We start from the raw sequence: 14,098 nt of genomic DNA, 5'->3' as shown, positions 1-14,098 counted from the left end.
AAGAAAAGAAAAAAGTTATTATTATTATTTTAGGATTAGCTTTTAATTTTAGAAAGTATTTAACACTGTATATCCCTGTAGAAAGAGATCAGTCAATTAATAGAATTTGGCCTTTGCTTGAAACATCTTAATGATTTATCTTAATTTTTAATTATTTTTTTGTGAATTAATTGATTCCTGGGTCTTGCCAATTAACATTGTAATGGGTGTATGATAAATTCTATGGGAGTAGAATTTTTTATTCTTGTCACTGAAAGGGCCTTGGACAAGGCATTTTTTCCTGTGTTTCCCCCTGCATACAACACAGTCTTTCTCTTTTCGAGTTACAGCCTCATTTAAGTACTGCAAGCTTCTTTTGTAAATGGTCAGTTACCTAGTGTTAGCATGTATTGAAGCTTTGCACTGAGAGTGCTGCCAGTTACTTCATAAGATTCTTTTCAATCAAGATTCTTCTTCTTTTTCTTTTATATTAAATTTGTAGATAACAACACATGATTGGAAGGCTAACATTGTAGAAGAAAAATTTCAAAAGCCTCTTGCTACATTAGAAAAGTGGATTGAAAATAACATAATAAAATTTACTAGACAACACAAAGTTGTTTAGGAAAAACAAAATGCACAGGTATAGATAGGGGATATCTGGCCTTGTAATAATATATTAAAAGATTGTGAAAAAGATTTTGGAATGGTAGTGGGCCACAAGCCAAAAATGAGTCAGCGTAGTAAGATAGGTACAAAAAAGACACATTTTGGCTCATGAACAGTATGGTCTCCAAATCACAGGAAATAATAGTCTGCATTGGACAGAAACTGTCCTGTTAAAATCAGGAACACCGGAAGGGTTTAGGGAAGGGCAACTAGGATGATCGGAAGACTAAAAACCAAGAGAGACTAAAGAAAGTGGATGTGTTTAGACTTGAGAAGAAAAAAGTGAATGAAGAAGGGAGTATAATAGGAACTTTCACATTTCTGAAAGGTTGTCATATAAGAGAGGGCCAAGAATTGCTCTCTGTTAGAGAAGGGCAAATGTTGTTTCTGTCTTTAAGAAAGAGAAACAAAATCATTAGAGCCTGATCAGTTTGATGCTGAGGCAAAACTCAGATTATTAAGCAGTCAGTTTGTATTTAGGGAAAAATGCTTTGTTTTGACAGGAGTCAACATAGGTTTAGCAGGAATAAGTCATCCCAAAATAACCTGATCTTCTTTTTTGATAGTCCTTGGTTTAGAAATGTTATGGACCCAATGTACCTTGACTTCAAAGCATTCAGAAGGGTTTCCCATGAGATTCTAGAAAAGAAAATAAGATGTCTAAATATAGGCTGGACAGAACTACCATTAGATGGATACAGAGCTGGTTAAAAGTTGTAGCCAATGAGTGTATATCATTGGCTCTGCATCAAGCTGGAAGAAAAGATCAAATGGCATACCATAGGGCGCCTTATTAGATCTTATGCTCATTAACACTTTTAAAAATTACTTGGATAAACGGTTAGAAAATATAATTATCAAATTTGTGGACAATATGAAGTTAGGAGGATAGCAAATAAAAGAGAAGATAGATCAGTGAGCAGATACAGAAAGATGAATATACCAGTGCTGTCAACAGTGTATGTGTTTGTATGAGAAACATCCTTTGTATGACAGCATATTTTCCTTGCAAAAGATATAAATTGTGCACAATTCAGTGCAAAGACTGAAAAAAGAGTAGTTACCATCCCAATGTAGTTTTACTTCATGTTTTGAATCAGTGTGTTGCAGTTAGAATTATTGCAGAAGTACTGAGCTTGAAGTCTCAGCCATCTTTGGATCTCAAAGGCTTTAGGTACATTCCAAGAGATTTCCAGAATTAATCAAATCTTGACATGACAGAATTAGAATATTACTGAATAAAGGCAAATGAAGAGCTATCTTAATATAATTCAGTATCTATTGATAATCATTTATTTAAGTTCAATTTGGTCTTGACCCACCTATTGTGTTTTGAAATGCATCATTTAATACATCATTCCCTGACCAAGTATGATTTGGGGCTTAGAGGTAAGTCCATGCTTCTGATTTATGACATCAGCCTATGAGGTCCTCTTATCTCAAAGAAGACAAAACTCAGTTTTGCTACATTTAGTTATTGTAGATATTAGTAGAGTACTAGTCAATATTTGCTTTAAAATTTGAATGTCTAGAACAGGGGTAGGCAACCTTGGCTCTTTTATGACTCGTGGACTTCAACTCCCAGAATTCCTGAGCCAGCTTGGCTGGCTCAGGAATTCTGGGAGTTGAAGTCCATGAGTCATAAAAGAGCCAAGGTTGCCTACCCCTGGTCTAGAAGCATAGAATAAATGTTAATCTTGCAAAAAAAAGAGGCTGATGACTTTGAAGAATTAGTGTTTGTTTATTTGTTTTGACTGAGGCTTGCTATCTTTTACACCAGCCCTGCATCAATGCCTTTACCAGCATCCTGTGCTTTTAACTACACCTCATAGAAGCAAATGAAATAGGCTTAGCATCTCACGTTGGTGAAGCTTTACCCATTTAATTACTTTGTGATGGCTGTACTAATGAAATAGGAGAAAGGCCCATAAAAAAAAAGTCTAGTTATTTGAGGCGCAATGATTTTAACTTATCCTTGAAAGTGGGATTCTTACCCTATATACCTACTACTAAAAACGGACAGGTGTGACTCTGGAGTTGAAGCCTTTGAATTCTTTTATTGCATTCTTTTGCCAGTGGGGAGTATAAAGCTAAATCACATTTTCCAGCTGAGGCTCTAAATGTGGTAGAGCATGAACCAGGCCTCAGATCGCATAAGTTCAAGCTCTACACCATTCTTGCTTACGATGTTAAATGAATCTGGCAATTCACCTGGCTTCTGTTTCCTCTCTCTCTATAAAAAGGTTAATAAAGGTTGTAATTTTAAATGTACCAGTGATTGTGAGCTATTTTGCTGATGAAAAGCGCACCATATGATTGAACTAATTAGCTAATAAAGGTGAGGCCAAATACCCTGCTGAAGAAGCAAGTGGGTTTAAGCATGGGCAGGAGGATAGCTTTGGGTACCTGAATGGCTAGGAAAATGTTTCTGTGTCTTTTTTCTTCCTTTAAAGGATAGTTGTATGAATTCTTAAGATCCATTAAAGGCAGAGCTGGGGATTAAGATACATCTCCACCTTAATCTTCCTTCTGGCTACTATCTTATCTTTAGTTGGCTGGCATCATATTTTTCTGTTCCCATCTTTTTATTTCCCCGAGAATGAAAGAATTCAGCTCATAGAGCGTTTGATCTACAAGAAGAGGCAAAAAAAAATGTATTTCAGCACTGAGTTGATCTTAATGTAAAGAATTGCTTCATGGAGAAGCTGCTGCATACAGAAAGAAAATCTCTGTTCATCCTTAGTTCATAAAGAAAATATTTTTAAACTTCTTTCGCAATACAAAATGCAGGTTATCCTGATTTTCAGGCTCTTTGTTAGGGTGTTAATAAAGGCAAGGGATTGCCATTTACATTGTGGCCAAGCCATTTGCCTATATTGAAGTTAATTTGTTTCAGCAGAAACTGTAACATTTAATTCCTGCTACTGATCTCATTTATAGATGATAGACATTTAGTTTCCTCAGTCACTGAGTACTGAACTGTTTTTTTAACAATTTTCCAAAATTTATTTTTAGCTCAGTAAATGCAAATCTAATATTCTCTGCTGCTGTGGTGTAGTTTTTTTATAATTTATAAGTTATAAACATTAGTCTATGAAGCTTGGATGCTCCATAGTTTAAAGGATTCTTCCCTTGCAACAAAACACTTTTTCCCCTTGTATATACCGGTAGGCTAAATACCACACATGGCAATACTGTCTCCTAATAAGGAAGAGGCCACATTATAGTGCAAGTGCAAAATAGGCTTTCATCATTAAGCTCTCAAATAAACAGGTATCTCTCTATTTTGGTGCTCAGTTGGAACTGAATTTGCTAAGGATATGGATCCAAATGTAGCTCAAAGAAAGCATTTCATTGTTCATCCAATCCTGTTGCTTAGGGTAATTTTTTCAGGCAACTCTTATTTAAAAGATACAGTGTATGCACCAATAGGAAAAATAGAAAAAGATTGTAGCTCATTGCTGGAGCATTTAGTCTGCAACTTTAGAGAACTAGGGAAGAAAAATCCAATTTGAACTTTGAGAGATCTGTTGTTAAAAGCACTGAGATAGACTACTGTTCTGACTTGGTATATGAAAAAATATCACACGCCTTATTTCAAATAAAAATTTGCTATTGCATCATCAAGTATGTGCATTCATATACTTATTTTTTTAAAGGAAAGCTTATGTCAAAACAATAGAAACGCAAACCTGGGTTTAAACAAATCTTAGGGAAATCTATATATTAAGCTATTAACCAAAATGACTGATACAATTTAATGATATTCAAATTGTCTTAAGACTTTTGGGAACTAATGGGAGATGGAACTAACAAAAGGAAATGGCTTAATCTAAAAATTAACCTTTCAACATAGTATTTGCTCAGTGTGACCATAATACTTTTGTATCATATATTTAACAGAGCATTCCCAGTCAAATTTAGATCATATGTCTCTGTGTGCACAAATGCACAAAAACCTTCCTCACCATTCGGAACTATCTTAGATCAAAACTAATTTTAGATAACCTTTTCACTGCTGTTTGTGGCCATTTTTTACTCTTCTGTATAGAAAGGCAATATGTTTCTCCAAAGAAATGATTACTAAGAAGCTTAATTTCCAACCTGGTATTAAAATGCTGAATGAGATAATTGCTGAATGATGAATGCTTTCCAATTACTTCTTTCATCTCAGTTGGATCTAAGAAATGCTCCATGATCTTGTTAACAAGATGCCTAGAAGATGTCTTGGAGATTATTCAGTGAACATTTGATCCAGTATTATGAAAGTGAGTTCTCACATCTCACACAGCTGTGGTTTACGTAACATCTTATTTGAACTAATCACAGTTTGCTTAGTTCACACAAGCTAAGCAAAAACTGGTTTACAGTGATATGTGAGGCCACCTCAGGATAAATGTGCATGCTTATTATGTCTGTGGGACATATTCTGGACAGTCTTATAACAAACCAGAATAGTTGTCTAAATGGCTGGTGGTGTCAAGAGCATTTTAAGACATTTAAGATAGTAATTTTCCTGTCTCTTACCTGAGACTTTTTATAAGCAGAAAGCTAAATATTATTTCTTATGTACAGTATTTATTGTATTTTTAGAGCACCAAGAGACCTTTGTGTAATTATTGAATCTTAAACTTTTTTCAAAGTACTTACAATGTGTACAGTCTGAAAGGTATTGCTGAATGCTATAATTTTATCAGTGTAGAGGATGACAAATTACAGATGATTTGTTAAACTGTCATCCCAAACAATATGGATAGACTGAAAGATGTATTTTGTTTTTGACGAGAACTTTGGAAGTGCAGATGTCAATTTACAAAACAGCTACAGTAACAGAAAATGGAAATATTTCTGAAAGGGGAATTTTTCAGTGGCTTTGACTAGTTCTTTATCAACTTGCTTCTTTATATCTTTGAATTATTCTTTCCAGCCTAAAGGTTTTAGAATGCTGATGTTACAGATTATAAACAATAAAATACTTAACTTCTTAGCATATGGACATACTATCAAATACTTCCAAATGTGTTTTTAAAGAGTTATGCATATGGTATATTCCTTTATAAGTGGGTCATCATGAAAACTAAATTCATCTTAGCCTCAATAACAAATATCCTGCCTATCAAATCCCCCTATGTCTTCGAACAGGGTTCCCCAACCCCTGGTCCATGGACCGGCACCAGGCCACAGCATGCCAGCAACCAGGCCGTGCAAACAAGCGAAGCCCCATCCACGGGATGCAGGCAGCATTCGAAACCACACCCCTTCCGGTCCATGGAAAAACCTCTCTCCACAGCACCAGTTCCTGGTGCCCAAAAGGTTGGGGGGCCACTGTTTTAGAAGGTATACTCTCTTCCACCTGATCACTCTTTTCTTGTAATTTGCTTCCATATAAAGGGAGCAAGTAAGCTGTGTTATCATAATGAACTGGATAAATAATTCCTCAAACAGATTAAAACTAACTGTAACTTGAAAAGGGTGGGTAGGTAGGGGTATGAAGTAATTATATTTTATTAGCTAGCAAAACACAATTTTTTGCTTTCAAAGGATAATTCTTTGTAAATCATCTTAATTAGAAATGTCAGAGAAACCTGCAAAGATCATAGCTAGCAACTAATTTCCTATGTATGGGTTATGATTTAAACCACATGGATCTCTCACTGTGTGGCAATATGCTGGCTATGAAATAAAGTTGGGAGTGTTGTCTGAGGTTATTACTATGTAAATGTGTGATGATTTCAGACCACTGCTGACTTGCTTAGTGATTAAAGAGAATTCTGAGGTCTCCAAAGATTGTGCTCTTTGGAAGGGCCTGGAGCAAAAAAAATTTAAAAGGTGCTGAAAGGTGTTTGAACTTTAAAGGTCATGATTTTCTTTACCATTTTTAATTTTCCAGCACTGTTTATAGGAAGGGGTTTTTCCCCCTTTGCTTATAGCTTTTCAACTACTAACTCTGCTATGATCTCTGCATGAAGGACATGTAAAAGAGAATCACCATAATATATTTGTCAAGATATACAGAAATTATGTAATTAGAAACCTAATTTCTGTCCTCAGTTTTAGATTCAAGAAGAGAAGGGTAAGTTGGAAGAAATGTGTAGATTATATTTTATGTTCTTATATTAAAGCAAGCAATATAAATTACTGTTAAGAGAATAGGAGATTGAATAATCTGTGGTTTGACCTCATAATTCCTGTCTTTATTTGAAGACATATCCAGAGATCAAAATATTATACTCAAAGTTAATACCTTGGATTACTATTAGTTAAATTATTTTGACAGATAGTATTTGCGTTTCATTTCAAATACCTGCTCTCTACTCAAATATTCTTACTACATTAAAATGCCACTACTTTTAAGAAAATAAAACTTGATTGATTGAATTTTATGTATCATATTTAATGCTGCCTAAAATAATTTGCTATTCTCAGTATTAGTGCCTTTTATCCTTTTATCTCATATGTACACAAATATTTCTTTATTGGTAAGAGCAGTTAACTGGGTCTCTTTGTAATATAAGGGTGACTTTGGACTTCCATTTTAGGGAATGCTGAGATTGTGACAAAAAAAGTCCACAGCAAGTGCTACATAGAAGGAAACTACCTCTAGGAGACAACCCTTCCCAAACAACCCTCTTTGCTTCATTTTACAGCATCTAACCATCTGCCAACGAAAGGCAGATTAAAGCCAGCCAAATTCAATTTCTGCTCACTGCTGCCACAGCTCGACATCTGGGGCTAAAGTGTCCCCAACAAAGCGAACATGACAGCCACATTGCTTTTTTGTCACATCCAGTAGCATGTTGATCTTCTGAAAGTCTCATAAAAATTTATTGATGTCTCCCATATTGCTGTGATTGGGAAGAAGTGTGTGCGTGCGTATGTGTGTATTAATGCTTCTGGAATAGATTTGATTTGATATGTCTTGTTCTATTGTCAGCATCTGTTTAGCAAGCCTTTTTAATACTTTCTGGCTGCCGATCAGTCATCCCTAGCTTGGGATGCTGACTTGCATACAAATTTTATTATTAAGTACAATTCTTTCTCTCCACCATCTCCTCCTACTCCCCTAACCACCACCCCCATCCATCCATCACCCACCCTCCCCAAGATACAGAGGGGGATCTCCAGCTGTGGGAGTCATGCAGTGCAAAACATCAGCCTCAGTAACATATATCAGAGCCCTATTTTTGCCTGTTGCAGGTGCTTTGTATTGGTAAATCGAATCATGGGGAAATCATTTATTTCCTAATGCTGTTTGTGGCATGTTAGCGAGAGAATTTACATGAGAGAGATTACTTTAATAACCCAAAAAATTACAGTGTGGGGTCTCCCCGCCCCATCGCCTTTGATATGTAATTGTTTCAAATTTAACCTGTCTCGAGTGAGGTTGAAAGGCATTATTAAATGTGAAGCATCTTGCTCCGGGGAAGGAAGGGAGAAAGCGGGAGGATCACCATGGTGTGAACCTCCTTTCAGCCATTAAATAGAAATGGAGTGAAATTAACAAATCAGCCAACCAAATAGAGAAGGAATTCCTATAGCTTGCAGAAAAGCCTATCTAATTTTAGTTATTTTCTACTCATCCACCTTGTGTCACCTTTTATTCAGAACCCAGCCCTATATGAAGTCTTATGTTTTTCGTTCTTGAGACTTTGTATATATATTCTATTCGAGAGCTGTTGTATGAACTGGCCCAAGTGTTGTGAATGCCTGGAACTGCTGAGAAATGTAATGTACTTACATTTAGAAATGTAGCTGAACATCAAATTGTTTCTGAACGGAGAGCACCGATGGCCAACTACAGGGTAACAGGGCAGTTCATATGAATAACTGAGCCCAAGGAAGGTACCATTTGTTAATGTGCATGGGCAATTATGTGGAAACAAGATTGGATCAAACAGGAGAATGAATACTATAGTTTAATAGTATCTGTACTGCAGCATTGGTAGTCATAAGAAGTAACACATTGTTTGCTGCCCATAGTACAGTAAATTTGTGTAGTTTTTATAGAAATGCACTAAATGAGAGCCACAGTGGTGTAGGAGGTCATGAATTCTAATCTTCCCAATAATCATGAAATCCAGAATTTGGGCCAGTCTCACTCTTTCAGCCAATCTGACTTCACAGAGATGTTATGGGGAAGATAGGAAGCAGGAGCATTGTATGAGCTGCCTTGGGTTGTGCAAACTAAAGGCAGGAGTAATAATAATAGTAATAGGTGCCTTGGATGCAATCCCAAAACAACTGGAACACCATTTGGACACCATCAGCATGGACAAAATCACTGTCTGTCAATTGCAAAAGGCAGCTTTACTTGGAACAGCTTACACCCTGTGATGATACCTTTCACACCATCAAACACCAATATCTGGCTATCCCAGGTCCTTGGAAAAGACTTGATAGGTGGATAAAAATGCCAAATCCAATCTAAACTTCTGGCTGACTATGCGACCAGCCATAATAATGATAATGATAATACATATACAATATGTTGATATTTTTCTAGAACACCTATAATCTAGAAATACAGTGCCTACATACTGTATTGAGCAATGATTTCATCCAGGTTTCTGTTCTAATAGCAGTCTGAAGAACCAACCAAATAAAGAATGCCTTTATTTTTCTTTTTGTTTTGTATCAGGCCTAGCTAAACTGGAAGGTATTCTATAGTACCCATTTAATTTAACTATTGCCTGAATAGCATGCAGCCAGAGCATGCTGTTTTTTATTAATCTACAGTATATGCTCCAGTATTCCATGTGACATACCGAAGGCTGTGGTATATCTTCCCAGTTTTTAGATTTTGTTTTCTTTAACACTTTGCTACTCTGCTTCAATTCCCACAGTTATTTAAGAATGTAATGCCTGCCTCCCCCCCCCTGAGCTAAATTGCATGGGGACCCAAAAGAGGTCTGGTTGAATGGCCTAAATTGCTTCTTTATTCATTTACATACCATTAATATCCCATCTTTGTTGTATGGCACTCATAAAGTGGCTAATGATAATTAGTACTGAAAAACTTATGACAGTGTGAAAATCAAATGGAGAAGGCCTAGCTGAAAAGGTAGGTCTTGATTCCTCTCAAGAAAGCCAAAAGATCGGTTGCTGAGTACAACTCCTGAAAGAGTATTTTCCATACAGTGGAACCATCAGAAATCAACCTCCCATGTCTCTGGCAAAGAAGCAGCCTCTCTTTCTAAATTATATATCCAGAGTGATTCATAGCAAGGATTTAAGGCATTTAAGTCTTTGGTGATTAAACCTTTATTTTAAATTATATCTGATAAACAATTAACAATGAATAGAGGTCTTCAACATGGTTGTAATATGTTCCTTGTATCATGAACCACATGTGGCCTTACATTTTATGCTGACAGAAGCTTTTGGACATTACCTCAAGAGCTGCTCCCCAAATCAATGTCCTGTGTAATACAGAACTGAAATGCTATAAAACTTTATGTAGTTTGGTGGCTGAAGTTTCGCCTTGGATAATAGAAATTTCAATGTCAATCCCTATTCAACTTCCATGTTAATCTCTTTCCTCAGTTTACTATGAAGGTTATGTTATATAAGATTAAAACTATGCTACCCTGGGTTTTGAGGAGGAAAAATGAAATGAAATGCAAATTTAATTACAGGTAGTCCCTGACTTACAACAGTTCAATTAATGACTGTTCAAAGTTAACACAACGCTGAAAAGAGTGACTTATGACCATTTTTCGTATTGACAACATGTCCTGGGATCATGCGAGCGACTTTCTGACAAGCATAGTCAATGGGGAAGTCAGATTCACTTAACAACTGTGTTACTAATTTAACAACTGCAGTGATTCCTTTAACAACCATGACAAGAAAGGTCATAAAATAGGAAAAAACTTACTTAACTGTTTCACTGTTTTCATTCAGAAATGTTGGGCTTAATTGTGGTCGTACGTTGAGGACTATCTTTAATAAAAATGGAAGTTATATGGCAGGAGTATGGTGCAATGGTGATCTTTTAGTTTCTGCATAAGCAGAAGTTTACTCTGATGTATAGGAATTTTATGGAGAGGGTTTTACAAATAAGAAAGTAGGACTTTGAAATCCTCTTTTGGGAAGAGGATAAATAAATATATCTATTTATGTTCTCTTCTTTTTCTATTTTGATAGTAAGAATGCTTTACTGAAGGATGTCATGGCCCCAGGCACTCCCAAGGTAAGTGAGCCAAATTTAGAAATCTTTTGTTAATTTCCATTATCTTTTCTGTCTCTACAAACATTACATTGTTTATCTAATTTCTCCTTTCATCTTCTGCTTTTCTCATTGATACACAGAACCAACCTTCCTTCCTTCCTTTCTTCCTTCCTTCCTTCGAGTCTAACTCTACAACAATTGTTGGGCATTGGATGCTTGTTAAAGCCATTACTGTCTTTATGCATACAGATCCCTCAGGATAGTATCTTGGTGCATAGTGAGGATATTTAGAAAATTGGCAGAATAATTATTCTAAAATAGTTCTAATGTGATTAGTATTAGCCTGTAAACCCTGTATCTTCATTTTGAATGTTTGGAAACCTAAGCATGTCAGCATCCCTGTCTATTTTGTTACCAAGTGTTCATAGAGTTGGTATCATAGAGATAGTGTTACAGTTAGTGCAAGGTTAAACTATACAGAGCTACAGAGTTAGGATGCTGGCCATATTTCCTTGCAAAATCTGCTTCGTGTAATTGAGAGTCATGGTGTCACATTTTATCATAAGCTTCTAGTGTTATGTGTATTGTGGCCTATAGTATAATATTATAGTACTGCTATAATATTATAGTATTGCTCTAGCACAGGCATGTCAAACTCGCGACATCACATGATGTTGCACGACGTATCGTGACTTTTTTCCCATTGCCGGCAATGGGGTGGGCGCGGTTTCGTTGTGATCCATCTAGCCCATGGGCTGGCAGTTTGACATGCCTGCTCTAGCAGATTAAGACCCATGATTATTAATAATAGCAAATGCAACTGAGGCAAGCTATGAAAATGCAGAATGCAAGAAAAGGTTTCAGTTACAAATCAGAAATCTTTAGACTTGTGTTTGAGATTTAAAAATGTAGAAAATGAAAGAGCAAAATGAGAAAAAGCTCTTGTCTCATACTTTCCATTTATGCTTATGCTGGCTTGTGATAACTCATCTCTTCAAATACTAAGTCTGAAAAAGAATTAAATCAGCATATTAGCTGTTTGGAGGTAAATATTTGTGACAGTTACTAGATAACCAATAAAAGTCCTTTTTTCCTAGCAGGGATGAATCTTAGAAGCTTCAAACAACAAAGAATCTAATTTGTTTTGAGGGAGGGGATTAAAGCAGAATAGTTGAAGGATCCTATGTAACCAAAATTACACATCTGCTGGGACTACATAAATTCTCTCCTTCTGGGCACCCTCTCTCCTAAAAGAATATTCAGAGGGATCTTTGGCCAAGAATTGTTATTAGCATTTGGATGAGGGTCAGTCATAAAGGACTCAAATGTCTATACACCAATGCACAGAGTATGAACAATAAACAGGGTGAACTAGAAATTCAGGTTAATGAGGGCAGATATGATATTGTTGCCATTACAGAAACATGGTGGGATGAAACCCACAAATGGAACACACAGCTAGAGGGATTTAAATTATTTAAAAGAAACAGACCAAATAAAAGAGGAGGTGGAGTTGCTCTCTACATAAGAAATAACTACATCTCTACAGAAATAGAGCACAACAATGATGAAAACTGTCTTGAATGCATTTGGGTCAATATAAAAGTGGGGGAAATGACATTGCCATAGGTGTATCCTATAGGCCACCCAACCAAACAGAGGAAATAGATGAACTTTTTGCTAGTCAGCTAACTAAGGTATGTAGGAAGCACATCACAATAGTAATGGGGGACTTTAATTACCCTGACATCAACTGGGAGACAAACTCTGCACCAAGTGGAAGATCAAACAGATTCCTGACAAACCTAGCAGACAACTTTGTCTCCCAAAAAGCAGAGAAGGGAACTAGGGGATTAGCCATATTGGATCTAATTCTCACTAACAGAGATGAAATGATAGAAGGTATTGAAGCCACAGGAACCTTGGGGGGAAGTGATCATGCAATATTGGAATTCAACATTATGGAAGCACAGTCAATAGAACACAGTCAAACTAGAGTCTTGGACTTTAAGAGAGCTAATTTCAATAAACATAGAGAGAGCTTGGGAAGGATTCCATGGATGAGAATCCTCAAGGGGAAAACAACTCAAGAAGCTTGGGAAATCTTGAAAAGTAAGATAATAAAACCCCGTCTAGCACAATACCAACAAAGAAGAAAAATAACAGCTCTCAAAAGAAACCAGCATGGCTGCATAAATAACTCTCTGATAAATTGAAAGATAAAAAGAACAAGTATAAAAAGTGGAAAGAGGGGCACATAACTAAGGCTGAATATCAGCAAATAACCCAAGCCTGCAAAGGTGAAGGGAGGAAAACTAAGGCTCAAAATGAACTAAGGCTTGCGACCAAAGTCAAAAATAACAAAAAAAGCTTCTTTCAACATGTAAAAAACAAGAAAAAAGATAAGGAAATTATTGGTCCATTAGTGGGGGAAAGTGGCAAGAAGGTGACAAGCAACAGGGAGAAAGCAAAACTACTCAACTCGTTCTTTGCATCTGTCTTTACACAAAGGGAAAAAACGGTCCAACCTATCAAAAACAGTGCCATAAAAAACAGAATAGAAACACAAGTTAAGATAGGCAAGAAAATGGTAAATGGGGCACCTATCCAGCCTAAACGAGTTCAGATCACCGGGACCAGATGGATTATACCCCAAGGTTCTCAAGGAACTGGCAGATGTGATCTCAGAACCACTGAACTATATTTTTCAAAGATCCTGGAGCACTGGGGAATTACCAGAGGACTGGAAAAGAGCTGATGTAGTTCCCATCTTCAAAAAAGGGGAAAAAATGGATCCAGAAAATTACAGACCTATCAGCCTGACCTCAATACCTGGGAAGATTCTGGAAAAGATAATCAAACAACGAATCAGCGAACACCTAGAGGCAAACAAAGTCATTACTAAAAGCCAACATAGGTTTGTCAAAAACAGATCATGCCAGACAAATCTTATTGCATTCTTTGACCAAGTGACAAAATTAATGGACCAGAGGAATGCTGTGGATATAATTTACTTGGACTTCAGTAAGGCATTTGATAAAGTAGATCATAATATACTATTGATAAGATAGAAAAATGTGGGTTAGACAGCATCACCATCAGATGGATTTGTAGCTGGCTGACATGCGGTACTCAGCGTGTGGTCCTCAATGGAACTGCATCTACATGGAGGGAAGTGTGTACTGGGGTACCCCAGGGCTCTGTTCTAGGCCCAGTACTATTCAACATCTTCATCAACGATTTGAATGAGGGGATAGATGGGGAACTCATCAAATTTGT

The 14,098-nt window shown here is 36.5% G+C and overlaps 1 protein-coding gene across 3 annotated transcripts in view; it reads left to right on the top strand.

The window, feature by feature from the left end:
- Positions 1 to 14,098, top strand: part of RNF220 (ring finger protein 220) — a 333,204-nt gene that overhangs the window by 224,114 nt on the left and 94,992 nt on the right. For all 3 annotated transcript variants that reach the window (XM_029283207.1, XM_015811346.1, XM_015811345.1), the window contains one exon: positions 10,795 to 10,840. In XM_029283207.1, the coding sequence (XP_029139040.1) occupies positions 10,795 to 10,840 (46 nt within the window). The remainder of the gene's footprint in view (positions 1 to 10,794; positions 10,841 to 14,098) is intronic.

Source organism: Protobothrops mucrosquamatus, unplaced genomic scaffold (genome assembly GCF_001527695.2).
Source record: "Protobothrops mucrosquamatus isolate PMUCROS unplaced genomic scaffold, P.Mucros_1.0 scaffold39, whole genome shotgun sequence".
Lineage (NCBI taxonomy): Eukaryota > Metazoa > Chordata > Lepidosauria > Squamata > Viperidae > Protobothrops > Protobothrops mucrosquamatus.
The sequence above is the reverse complement of the archived record's forward strand: the minus strand, read 5'-3'. Positions and strand labels throughout refer to the sequence as shown.